Source organism: Peromyscus californicus, unplaced genomic scaffold (assembly GCF_007827085.1).
Source record: "Peromyscus californicus insignis strain IS unplaced genomic scaffold, ASM782708v3 Scaffold_1__1_contigs__length_55948999, whole genome shotgun sequence".
NCBI classification, from domain to species: domain Eukaryota; kingdom Metazoa; phylum Chordata; class Mammalia; order Rodentia; family Cricetidae; genus Peromyscus; species Peromyscus californicus.
The window spans coordinates 38,775,550-38,789,118 of NW_026294492.1; the positions used below are offsets into that span (position 1 = coordinate 38,775,550).

Consider the following 13,569-nt stretch of genomic DNA (forward strand, 5'->3'; position numbering starts at 1 on the left):
ATCCCCCACCCCACCCCGTCCTGCCAGCCCGGGCCGCCCAGGACAAAGGGGTTGTGGCCTGCCGAGGAGGGTGACTCGTCTCCTTTCCCAGACATCACGTGAGGACAAAGGGTCCACACCCTAACTCAGCCGCTAGGGAGTGCAGGGGACTGCAAGATGTCCCAACACGTCCTGCAGAAGGACTCAGTGATTTTCCTGTTACTAATTTGCCTAACCTGTTCTGTTCAAACAGGCTAATTGTTTCCTTTCTGAAAAAGACTCACGGTTAGTGGGGTGAAGTCACTAGAGACGTGCCTAAACAATTGCTACCAGGGGCCGTGGGCGAGCCCCAGGACTGGTAACCGGTTACTCGACAGTCCCCAGTGGCTGCAGAGCAAATTCGGTGACCGCGCGCCCCCTGGTGGCAAAATGAGGTTATAGCAAGGAGAAAGCAGTTGGAGGGAGCCGAGGCAACTGAACTGGAAATCCATGGGGGCGTAAGAAGCGTCTCGGTGGGCGTTTGTGGTTATTTCTCCGTAAGTATCTGTTGTTTAGTGGTCGGATGGGTGGCTCACGCCGACCACCCCAGCTCTTGGGTGGTGGAGTCAGGCGGATTCAAGGCTAGTCTTGGCTTCTACAGCAAATTCCAGGCCAGCCTGGGCTACATGAGACACTAACTCAAAACCAATCAGCCAAACAAGAAATAAAATCCACTGAGTATGTGACTTTTGTTGCTGTTTGTGTTGTTTTCGAGACAGGGTTTCTCTGTGTAGCCCTGGCTGGCCTGAAACTCCCTCTGTTGGCCAGGCTGGGCCTCGAACTAACAGAGATCTGCCTGTCTCTGCCTCCTGAGTGCTGGGATGATAGGTGTGGGCCACCGCTTCCTGGTGAGTGTGTGACTTTTAATAATGAAAATGCTAAAGTAGTAGTATAGACAAGGGCTCCGGTGTGGCTGACGTCACTGGTACTGAGTTCTCTCCTAGGTTCCCAAGACTATTTTTTTGCTGTGAAATTTTCTGAATTTACCGAAGCAGAGCCAAAAGAGCTGTTAAGGCCCATGTGTCAGAACCCTGGGTTCAGTGCATCCTGATTTTGCCCCCCTTGACCTCCCCCTCTTCCTTCTTCATTTATCTCCTGCCCAAGTATTGTAATCCACACATTATGCTACCTTACCTTAAGGCTATGGTAAGCATTTCTTGGAATGGTGGGCAGTTTCTTACAGAGTTACGTGCCATTATCACATCTAGTGTTTACAATTCCTTAGCGTGGTCCATAGGCAGGTGCAGACTGTTCACCTTGGGATTTTCTTCAAAACATTTTTCAGTTGTTTGTGGATCCTGGAAGTCCACACGACGCTGTGTTGCTATGTCTCTTAGCTCTTTATCTATCTCTCTCTCTCTCTCCCTGCTCTCTGTGCTCTCTTGCTTCCTCCTCCTCCTCCTTCTTCTCTCTCTCTCTCTCTCTCTCTCTCTCTCTCTCTCTCTCTCTCTCTCTCTCTCTCTCTCTCTCTCCCTCCCTCTCTCCCTCCCTCCCTCCCTATCTCTCTCTCTCCGTCTTCTATCTCTAGCTTGTCAAGTCTGCCACCCTGAGTTCCACCACACGGAGGGAGAGGGAGGAGAGCCACCTTCCAGCCCTGGGTTTTATTTGGGTTACTTATAGGACAATGGGTAAGGGGTTACTTCCAGGAGCACAAAAGGTTCAAAGACAGCTGCATCAGGTGGAACCTGGAACCCTGGAGTTCAATGCACAACCTGCAGGCAGCCCCACAGTGAGGAGTGTCTTTTCAAGCAGTTCTGCCGGCTTGGAGTTGTCTCCGGGAGTCCCTTCTGTTTTTATATGCTTGAGGAGGGAGGAACCTAGTGTATCTGGTCAGTTTCAGGGGCTTCCTGAAGCCTTTGTGTTGTTTACTTCCTGAGCTTAACCAAGCTTCCCTGAAGGATGCAATGTTTCAATGCCCCTTAGAACAAGAAACTTCCCTCCAAGGTTTATCTGGGAGGAAATTGCTACATGACAATGTCTGTGTAGAAAATCCTAGCTCTTTGTAAGTCTGTGGGCTCGAATTTTTAATAGTGGCTGTGTTCAGCAATTGACTTGTGCGATTCTTGAAAATGTAACAGTGCTCATAAGCTCATAAGCACACCACAGTTTATACCAGTTCCAGGATGAAGTTGGTGACTTGGGGAATGTTGCTGGGATGACCCTCTGAGCCAGGAGCTGTGGATGGCCCCAGGACCCAGGAGAAGGGAGGAGCTTGATAATAATAACATGATAAGTTATTCTCTTACCTCAATTATGGCAGATAGTTTGTTTTTACTGGTGTAACAAATTACCTCCCAATCTACTAGTTTAACACCATGCAAATTTATTATCTTGAGGTTCTGTGGGTCAGAAGTTAGGGAGGGCCCTCACTAGGCTAAAAGGACCATGTCAGCGGCTGTGTGTCTTCTGCAAGCAGTAGAAAAGACCCTCTTCCTCATTTCCAGCTGCTAGAGGTCGCCCACATTCCTTGGCTTGTGGCATCCTTCCTCTGTCTACAAAGTTAGCTGTGTTGGGCTAAGTGATTTTCACACTGCCATCTCTTTTGCTCTCTGTTTGAAAGCTGATGAGCTACTGCAATTCCGTCTGTAGTCTTAATCTCCCTTTGCCATTGTCAATGAGAATTCTTGGAAAGAAGCTGGAGAATCATTAGAGACTACCTGACCAATTAGAACTACAGGGATGTGGAGAGGTTGGGATGTTGCGGGTCCAGAGGCTAATTACCTTGTCTTGGGCTAGCGTTAGTCCCCTGCACAGCCAATCCTTGCCTACTTCTGTGTTGGTACTAACATCCTGTTGTTATGCCCAGGTCTGGGGGACCCCCAAAAGACCACCATGGAGACCGAATCCTGTATGTAGAAGCAAAGAGCCTTTATTATCTTCAAGATCCGAGGCTTGGTCTCTCTGACGAAGGGATGAGAGCAGAGAGCCCTGAGCCTGGGTAGGGTGGGGTTTTTTTTATCATAGCAGAGGTTGGGGGGGAGGGAATTTTCAGGGTTCAGGACTCTGATTGGCTGACATTTGTCTACAGGTATCTGTAAAACAAAAATAGGTATGTGCTAGACTCAGGGACATCTGGCCACCTTGTCTGATGGTTGGGATGTTTGGGATGTCAGGTACTTCCTCTTAGATGCAGACCCTCCTTGGGTGGGGTCAGCTTAAGGCTTTTCCTGGATCTGGGAGTTGCCTGCCAGTAAGCCTGTCACAGAAGCTGTGTCTGGGCCTCTAAGCCTGTCATGGCAGCTGTGTGGTCAAGCTGTTTTGGGGCCCCTCTACAATGTGACAAAAATAAGAAACCTTTTGTCATCTATTAACTTAGGATACTACTAGATTCCACCAGTCCAAAGCTGAGAATGTCATCGGATAACATCTGAGGCCTATAGGATTCTCCCATCTTACTGTAACTGCCCTGAGTTGTACCCACCAAAGTGTTTTCAAATTGACTTACTTTATGACTTTCTTTGTTCTGGTGTTATAAATACTTCATGAAAACGCTTCTACATTGGAACATGGGATTTGGGGGTAACCTAAAGCCTGGATCCCATGGTTTACAGCACCATATACACCTGACTTAGTCACAGGTAGCAGGGATGGAGCGTGGATAACTGTGGGAGTTATTTTTCTCACCTGCACAGGTTGCCTTGAGAAGCCTTTTGGGGAAGATGCTCAGAGCTGGGAGTTAAGATGCAAGGAGGATCCCAGGGGACCTGCTGGTCTGCCTGGGGTAATCAGCAGTGGAAGGAAGTTCCACTGGCTGGTTTTATGCCAGCCTTACACAGCTAGAGCCATCAGAGAGGAGGGAGCCTCAGTTGAGGAAATGCCTCCATATAATGGGGCTGTATTTTAAGTGCCCTGGGGAATCACGATGGTTTTAGGAAGGAATAATGCTTTAAAAGATCATTCTGTGGCTGGCCGGATGGTTCAGTGGGAAGGGAACTTGCTACCAAGGCTGGTGGCCTGAGTTCGATCCCTGGGACCCACATTGTAGACTGAGAAAACTAACTCTCAAAACCGTGTCTTCTGATCCTGTAGAACATCTTAATTAGTGATTGATGGGGGAAGGCCCAGCCCATTGTGAGTGGGGCCATCTCTGGGCTGGTGGTCCTGAATTCTATAGGAAAGACTGGGAAAGCCATGAGGAGCAAGCCAGTAAGCAGCACCCCTCCATGGCCTCTGCATCAGCTCCCTGTTGAGGAAAGATTAATAGCATCATTGTATCTAGGGTAAACATCAGAATGAACAGTTGTTTTCTAGAAGTACTTTGACCTTGAAGAAATCATTCTAGGAAACAGTGATTGTTTTCTGTTATCTCCAGAGTTGTTTTTTCTGAAGGAGTTTTACAGCCTTTGCATGACTTTGGTCACAAGGCGGCGTGGCACACCTGGAGCGTCTTGCACTATTGGGTACTGCAAACAGTGCACAGTAAGCACTAACGTGGCAGGGGTGTGATGTTTTCCTTCAGAAAACATAGATCAGATCAGGGGCTTTGGTATGAGGAGCTTGCTTTACCCGCAAACCAACTTTTGTGTAACAATCAATAAACATGCCTTTGCACAGATGTTAGAGGTTCAGTTCTTCGAAACTACACCTCCCTGCCACCACAGGCCTGAACTGCATCTTGGAATGACCTTTCTTTGACCATCTTGCACAACACCAAACACCCACAGCTCCTGCCTCCAGGTTCCTGCCCTGCTTGAGTTCCTGTCCTGACTTCCTTTGGTGATGATCTGTGATGTGGAAGTGCGAGCAGAATAAGCCCTTCCCTCCCCGAGTTGCTTGGGTCATGGTGTTTCATCACAGCAATGGCAACCCTAACTAAGACACGAGCGCTATAAGGTCAGAGAGGTGGCGTGGGGGTTGGGAGTGCTGTTGCATGAGTATGAGACCCACAAAACAAGCTGGATGTCCTGCACGTGTCTGTAACCCCAGCCTTGAGGGAGGCAGAAACAGGAAGACTTCTGGGACTTTCTGGCTTCCAGCCTAGCAGAGAAAAGGCAAAGCCCTGGGTTCTGGGAGACACCCTGTCTCAGAGGACTAGGTGAGGGTGACAGAGGAGCACACCCACTCAGTGGCTTTCACGCCCGGGGCCATCACTCCAGCCACAATTTTCTCTATTCTGTGATTATCTTTTCTCCTCTTGTAAGAGGGGAATGTGGTTGGTTCTTCATAACTGAAAGTGAAGAGCTCAAGATTTGACCCACAATAAAGTTATGGGGTTTTTTTTTTTGGTTTTTTTTTTTTTTTGAGACAGGGTCTCTCTGTAGTCCTGGCTCTCCTGGAACTCACTATGTAGACCAGGCTTACCTCAAACTCACAGAGATCCTCCCACCTCAGCCTCCTAAATGCTGGGATTAAAGGCATGAATCACCACGTCAAGCAATAGCATCCAGGACCTAAGCCTAAACAATGCTTGTCATACACTTCCATCTTCATAAAGCTAAAACCAGCCTTCTTGCACTTAGGAAAACTGTCTAGGGGTAGACAGAGCTTTGTCATTATGCGTGGGGCCACTGAAAGAGCAAGATTTTCAACAAAATAGTGCAGTCCTCCTCAGCTGGGTTTTCTGTTACTCAGATCTTTGGCTACTCTGTGCATGCTTGCAGATGCCCCAGTGAGGCTTGTATTTGACTTACACACACATTTTATGCAAATTTGCAGATGCAATCTATGGATAATGAGTATTGAGCATGAACATAACACATCAGAGTCAGCTGTAAGTCAGCAACAGCCAACTTCTGTTCCATTTCTATGAATTTTAGAGATGTGAGATATTAATGTGCAGCATTTTCCTTACTAGGGTTGATAACCATTGACAAAATGAATGGTATTGCGTTTTATATATTTTAAATTTTGTTTTGTGTGTGCTCTTGCGCATGTTCCATAGCTTATGTGCAGAAGTCAAAGGAAAACTTTCAGGAGTCAGCTCTCTCCTACCATGTGTGTCCTGGGATTCCACCCAGTCACCAGGCTTTATGGCAAGCGCTCTGAGACATCTGACAGGCTGACATTGCATTTTAAAGAGGAGCACTCTCCAGTCACTCTTCAATCTCCACAGTGATCTAGAGTTTCTCTCCAAATCATGGGTTCTTAAAGTCCACTTGGCAATTGATTATGCCCCATGCCTCAGCCATCCTTTGAAATAGTAAAACAAGCAGATATGGCTTTTTTAAGAAATTGATTTGTTATTTGGACGAGAGCCTGCTGTTGGGTACACATGCTACAATTAACTTCTTCCCCTTTGTGACTTGCCTTTTTCTTTAAGATCAGTTGAGAATGAGAGCCTTAATTTGTTCATATTTACCAACTAGAGCTTTAAAAGTGTGTCTGACCAAAGCCAGCCAGTGAAAATACATTTCTAAAGTCAGTAACAAGAATTTACACAGGCTCTCTGGCTAAAGTCGTACATTCTTTCTTTGGAATGTTATTTCTGGAATGACATTTTTAAAACAATAAAAAAAAATTCCATTCCTTGACAAAGCATGGAAATAGATCACAATATTTAATTCTGCCACTTGGTGGCGCCACAGAAAAACTAACACAACTCTTATTATCCTGACTGTTTGGAGGGTAGTATTAGCAAACCAAAAATACACACCTCTTCTAGTGTTCCTACAGAGAGTGGGTACAGGCTGAGCTCTGCTGTCCGATTCCTGGTTTGCTCACAGATAAAAGGGAAATTAGGCTAGTGAAGCTTTCATTTTAGATATAGTCCAAATAGTCTAAAGGGCTGACCTAGCAGTCCTAGACGTATTTCCTCCATAATAAATGTAATAATATTTATTCTAAAAGACCTAAAGAAATAAAGCTGATGGTCCTCCTTCCTGCCGTTTCATCTCCTTCTTTTCTCACTAGAGGCAAGCACTCACCAGCTTTCTGTGTAGCCGTCCAGTTCTTGTCTCTGTATTTTTACATGTTTTGTGTTTAAGAATAATACAAAGGGATGTAGGAAAAAAAAAAGAGAATACAAAATGTTAATGCAAAATGTTGCTTCAAGCAGGCTACACACACACACACACACACACACACTTTTTAACTAGACTCTTGCTGTATAGCCCAGGTTGGACTGGATCTCACTATGTAGCCCAGACTGCCCTCAAACTTGAAGTCCTCCTGCCTCAGCCTCCTAAGTGCTACGACTGCAGGCATGGCCAAATATGTCTGGCTATTTCTACTTCATATTTTAAAAATATATTTATATTATATTGCAATTTACACTTTTTTTTAAGACAGTCTGAGTAGACCAGGCTGGCCTGGAACTTACTAGATCTACCTGCCTCTGCCTTCTAAGTACTAGGATTAAAGGCTTACGCAGCCACATCCAGTGCAGTTTACTTATTACATTTAACATGGTGGGTTTTTTTTTGTTTTTGGTTTTTCGAGACAGGGTTTCTCTGTGTAGCTTTGCGCCTTTCCTGGGACTCGCTTGGCCTGGCTCTGCCTCCCGAGTGCTGGGATTAAAGGCGTGCGCCACCACCGCCCGGCCCGTTTTTCCTTTTTAAACCATTAACGTTCTTTACATCTCAAAGGCGTGGCGGGAATTCTAGGAAACTTCCTGATGGCCTTTCGGCCACTGAAAATGGTTCTGATGTGTGAAGAAGGGGTCAGGAGTGATCACGTGGCCTGTGAGCAGAGCACGGACGCGAATTTCAATGTCAAAACACCCAAGACAAGGAAGGTTTTCTGATCTAAGAGGGCAGACGGGCAAACGTTACAAATCCGTGGTAGGTTTGACACTTTGCAGCGTAGAGCAAGCCTTGTAAATCCAGATAACGGAGGAGACAGCAGAATACGAGCTGCCAGGCAGGCTCTTCCAAGAGGCCACCGGCTGACGCTGGGTAGTTGCTATGGGAACCACGGGACAGGGCAGCCAGAATTCTTGCGGCTCTTAGAATGCTTCTCCTTCCGGTTCTCCGTTCCTCACACCCCCTGTCTCTCCCCGTGAGCGTTCCGTCCATTCCGTCGGCCCCCATCCTCTCTCCTCGTGACTCTGGCTCGCCCCGCGCCGGGCCGCCATCTTGACCGCCTGGTCCAAGATGGCGCCTCGGGCCGCCCCAGGCCGAACCCAGGCCCAGCCCAGGGACGTCGGCGGGGTCGCACCGGCGTGAACCTGGGCACGGGGGGCGGGGCGGTGATGTCAAGACGTCGCCCCGCCCCCCGCGGTCGCCCCGCCCCCGGGCCCGCTCCGCCTTCCTCCCGCCCCGAAACCCGGAAGTGGAGGAGGAGGAGGAGAAGGAGGAGGAGGAGGCGCGGCGGCGGAGCCGCAGGAGCTGGCTGAGCCCTGCCCAGGAGCAAGTGTGGGGTCGGGGTCGGGGGGCGGGGCTCAGCAGCCCGGGCGGCCTGGCCTGGACGGGGCGGGGGAGGCCATGGCCTCCGCAGAGTTGCAAGGGAAGTACCAGAAGCTGGCTCAGGAGTACTCGAAGGTACCCATCGTGGGTGGGGAGTCAGGGGTCCCTGGCCCTGCGGCCTCGCCTACCTTGGCAGCAATTCGGGACGGTGGGGGATGATGCTGAGGGCTCCTCCTCTACCTCTCCACCTCCTGCTTCCACCATTACGGTGCCTCCACCTGCAGCTCCAGGGAGATAGGGCCGGGCGGTGTCTGGGTCCGTGTGCGTCTCTGCAGAAAGGAGCTGGAGTTGGATTCTTCTCGCTGGACCAGCCGGCTTGGAAGTGGGATGACAGAAATCCGGGGCTCAGTCTTTGGTGCTGGCGTGAGAGGAAGGGAGGAATGTGGGACCACCCCTTTGCTCGCTGCTTCCTCAGTTTGCCCAGCCCAGTGATGGGGAAGAGCACCATTCTCCCTTCCCGAGGGGATGGTCTAAGGATAAAGATACCTGCTTCCATATCAGTTGGGGAGGGTAATAGTGAGTATCATCCGTGTAAACTGCTTTCGTGGGACAGGTGCTTTAGAATACAGATCTTTCCTGGGACAGGTGCTTTAGAATACAGATGTTTACTGGGACAGGTGCTTTAAGAATACAGATGTTGTCTCCTGTAATTTTGACAGCTTGGGTGGTGGGGCCGTGCCCTTTTTCTTGTATCTTCCTTACTGGAAAGGGGCAGTGCACTCAGCAGGCTCTCCTTATGTACAGAATTATGCAAAATAGGGACCTGGTTCTCTGTAGTGTTAGTCTTTCAGATGGTTAAACCTTTTTCTTGGACAAGGGTGGTGCAGTTTCTGGGTAGGGTTTTCTGCCTTAAAAATATTCTAATGAAGTTATTAAAGCAGAATCTCATGTCTTTGGAAGTGATTCAGTAGTCGTGGTTAATTTTCCAATTATCTTGGCATTCATAGAATTAATGAAAAGATTTAGTCCCTCTTATAATTTGGAAAACCCAAAAGACCACACCCCTTTATGATTTTATTAAGCAAGGAAACATTTAAAGAAAAATGAAACCTGCACCTGACATGCACTCTCAAGTCTTCAGCATCAGAGGGGAGCCTTTGGTGATGCTCTGCGTGTCCCAGTCCTGCTGCCATGGACAACCTCCCTTTGCATTTCCCTTTGGAATCACTGTCAGATAGTGAGTTGTCTTTTGAGGGGGACTTCCTTGTTTGAAAGAGCCAGAAGTTTGGAACAATTCCACATGATGAAGGAGGGTGGGTGGAGGATGGCAGTGCCCAAATTTGCCACTACTATTTTTGGTTGAAAATGTTTCTTGCATATAAAGTAAGGGGGCCGATTTCCATCTCTGGAGGGTAAACAAGCTTGAAAGGCGGGTTCCAAATGGCCAGTGAGTAGTTCCAGAAATGCACAGAGCAGTGGCCGCATTGCTGAAATAATTCTGTCACCTCCTGAAGTAATAAAAGAAGAAAGATTTTATTCTTTGGGTATGTAAGCATAACAAACTCATGTTATTATGTGCACCCTGCGAACAGTGTGCAGGGGTCAGTTGAGTGATCCAGAGTTCCAGCTGCAGAGTCACTTTTAAAGATTTATTTATTTATTATATATACAGAAGAGGGTACCAGATCTCATTACAGATGGTTGTGAGCCACCATGTGGGTGCTGGGAATTGAACTCAGGACCTCTGGAAAAGCAGTCGGTGCTCTTAACCTCTGAGCCATCTCTCCAGCCCCCAGAATCACTTTTAATAGACTCTTCAAATATGGTATATAATTATGATATTGTGTGACAAGTGACGTTCAGTGCAGCACAGAGGAGAGGTCACTGGGTAAGCATGGAAGTTACTCAGATAAGGGAGCAGGAAAGGGTGTTGGAGAAGGTGGTAGCTTCCCATGTAAAGAAATTAGCCTGTGTTTGCTGTCAGGAAAGCCCCTTAAGATCCATGGTGGAATTTGGTGAAAGGGGGTGGGTCAGATCATGAAGGTTGTGGATTTTGTCAGATAAGATGTGTGCAGTGGGAATAAGGTCGAAGAGACCTATTCATCTATCCATCCATCCATCTATCTGTATTTACTAGTGTGTGTGTGTGTGTGTGTGTGTGTGTGTGTGTGTGTGTGTGTGTGTATGTGTGTGTAGGGGGACGTGTGTGTGGTGGTCAGGAGATAGCTTTTGGGAGTTGATTTTCTTCTCCATCTTGTAGGTTCCAGGAATTGAACTTAGATCATCAGGGTGGGTAACAAGTGCCATTAATGACTGAGCTGTCTTGCCATCTTCCAAAGGGTGTGGTAGTACGTTTGGGAAGGAAGCTGGTAACTATATGGTAGATAGGTTGAAATAGGGATTTAGGTTGTTGGACCACACTGGGAAGAAAATCAGGGTTAAGTAGTTAGTGACTGGAATGGAGAGGAGTTTTGATTTAAAAATACTTTTACCTTACTCTTTTTTGAGGGCCTGCTTTGTTCATAGCACCAGACTCAGCAAAGACATGAAAAGTACATACGCCATTCCTCCTTGGGCCTTCCTTCAGGACTTGGTGTTGGTAGAGTTCTGAGGTGAAGGATTGTGAAGAATCGATCGTACTACCCAAGGAAGGTCAGGTGGGAGCAGAGGGGCGTTTTAAAAATGTAGACTTAGAATTTAGGGATGCAGGACATGTTAAAAGTCGCATGTTTCATATGTTAGCTTGAGGAGATGTTGAAGATAATTGCTGAAAAATTTTTAATGGAGATGAACTGGCTAAAAATGGAGGCAAAAACTAGTTCTTTTAAATAGTCCTATGAAGTGGGTATGGGGAACACCTGTAGGAATGATGTGCCAGGAAGAGGAGCCACTAAGGAGGTCGGCTGGACTTGGGGGTCATTTCTCCTGCTGGGCCAGATCATCTCATTCTTTTGTTTGCACTGTCATGGACATTTCTAAACATAGAAACGTAGAGGCTGGGTGAGGTGGCTCAAACCTGAGGCAGGGGGATTGCTGTGAGTTCTCTATATAGACCAGCCTTGGCCTACATAGAGAATTCCAGGCTAGCTAGCCTGTGCTACAACGTAAGACCTTGTCTCAAACACACCACACACACACACACACACACACACACACACACACACCTACACACTACACACACACACACACACACACACACACACACACTGTTCACACATAGGCAGATACTGGTCAAAGTTCTTTCCTGTCAGTTCTAGCGCAAAGCAATTTCTAGGTTAGTCTCTACCCTTGACGGCCTTGTGCCCACTGAAAAGGTATTTTACCTTTTTACTGCCTTCCCTGGTACACAGATTGTGGGCTGATACTGAAATCTACTTGCATTGTTCTTCTACCTTATTTAGGATGCTAAGGAAAAAGATCTGTTACTATGGAAAAGGAGAGAGGCAGGCAGGATTCCGGAACCAGGACATTTGCATTCCTCCCCATCCTCTTCTGAGCAGATCTCAGCCTGTGCTGGGGGAGGGGGGTCCTTTCCTTACTCAATAGCATGGGCAGATATTTTCCCTTGAGAATTTTTTTTTCAAGAGTGATGTTAGTTTGGGAATAACATCACAATGAAACACATGCAGAAGTAAATTATGGGAGTATTCAGAGAGACTGGGGTAAGGTAAAAGTTCTCAATGACAGAAATACAGAGGATTACAGCAGATTTTTTAAAAAATACTTTTTCATTCTTTGACGATTTCATATATGTATGCAGTGTATCTAGATCATATCTGACCCCATTCCCTTCTTCCTCTCCTCCTGGTCCCCAAACATGTCCCCCTTGTACCTTCATGTCTTTTGAGTCCTCACTGAGTCCAGTTAGAGCCGCCTGCACGCACAAGGTGCTAGACCATTCATTGGAGCCCAAGCATCCTACCAGGATCCATTGCCCCAAAGAAAATTGACTCTGCCTTCCCCCTCAGCCATCAATGCCAGTAGCTTCTCAGCTGGGGTTGAGGCTTTGGCAGTCCCTCCCTTAAGCTACTTAAGTAACTGTGGAAGGAGACTGAGAATATTGTTAGACCAGAGCAGTGGTGGAGACCAGGGCAGTGGAAAGTTGTAAGGCGAGCACATTGCTAAAACAAAGGGTTCCAGAAGGATCAGTGTAAATGGATGAAGACCCCAGTGGTTTGGACAGTGGAAATCATGGGAGGCTGACCACAGCTTCAGTAGTTCTGGGGAAGGAAAAGATCTGTCTAGGTTGGTTTTCAGAGGGTTTTTGAAGTGGGCAGGTAAAAATGCAAGCTACTTCTCTGAGATGTGAGGAAAAGCTAACGAAGGCCCAACTGCCACATTATATATTAAAAATAAAAGACCATGTGGTGCTCACCTTTCCTTTGCCATTGTTGCTCTCCGGATTCTCTGGTGTATCTGATGAAGAAAAGAGGTGAAGAGTGCTATTCTGGTTGTTTTATTCCAGCCTGCTTTCCTTGACAGAGCGCTTTTGCCTGGCACCATGGCATGTGCTTGAACAAGGTTCGGGATCTTCCCAGCACTGATGCTGAGTCTGAGCCCCAGTTCCCCCTCAGCAACACCATTTGAGGATGGGGTAGAAATACAGTCTCCTGAGTCTACCCTGGACCTGCGGAATCTGAAACCAGCAGTGGGACCCAGCAGGGGGACCCAGCAGTCTGTGTGGTGGCAAACCTCTGTGATTTGAATACACACTGTATTAGTAAGCTGTTGCCACAGCAGAGTTCCCCAGGAAGCAGGTGACTTGGAGAAGGCTTATTTAGCTCACTGCTTTGGAGGGTCAGAGTCCAGATGGAGCAGTGCAGGCTCAGTGTGAGCACCTGCTCAGCACATGGTGAATGCAGCGGCAGGGTCTTGAGAGGAGCAGAGGAAAGACCAGGTTTGCATTCCTCTGAGGCCTCGTGACCTGGGAACCTCTTGCCAGACCCACTTCTTAATGTCCATAGCACCCCCAAAAAACAACAGCAACAACAACAGAACCGGCCTACCCTAGACACCAGCTTTTACGTCTGACCTTTAGGGGACATTTAATCTCTAAACCTGAACACGTGATAAACTTTGAGGATCATCTTTCAAAGAATGTTATCAGTAAAATAGCCTTTGTTCTGATAAGATGTCTTTTCAAAGCTCTCTTTGCAGTCTTTAGAACCAGCAGGGAAGCCAAACATTATTTTCCTAGCAGTTTACTTTGCAATTGATGCGCCTACTTATGAAGATGGATGGCCTTTGGGAACCTTTCAGCCGTGTTTCC

At 47.4% G+C, this 13,569-nt stretch overlaps 1 protein-coding gene and 1 long non-coding RNA gene across 2 annotated transcripts in view; one reads left to right on the top strand and one right to left on the bottom strand.

The window, feature by feature from the left end:
* Positions 1 to 2,864: 2,864 nt before the first annotated feature.
* Positions 2,865 to 8,876, bottom strand: LOC128115641 (uncharacterized). The gene is made up of 3 exons (XR_008220240.1): positions 8,579 to 8,876; positions 6,882 to 6,913; positions 2,865 to 3,050 (listed from the first exon to the last, which is right to left on the bottom strand). It is a non-coding gene; the product is annotated as an uncharacterized LOC128115641 (long non-coding RNA).
* Positions 8,271 to 13,569, top strand: part of Ppp1r21 (protein phosphatase 1 regulatory subunit 21) — a 67,481-nt gene continuing 62,182 nt past the window's right edge. The window contains exon 1 of the mRNA XM_052746527.1: positions 8,271 to 8,435. Within this exon, the coding sequence (XP_052602487.1) occupies positions 8,379 to 8,435 (57 nt within the window). The 5' untranslated portion in view covers positions 8,271 to 8,378. The remainder of the gene's footprint in view (positions 8,436 to 13,569) is intronic.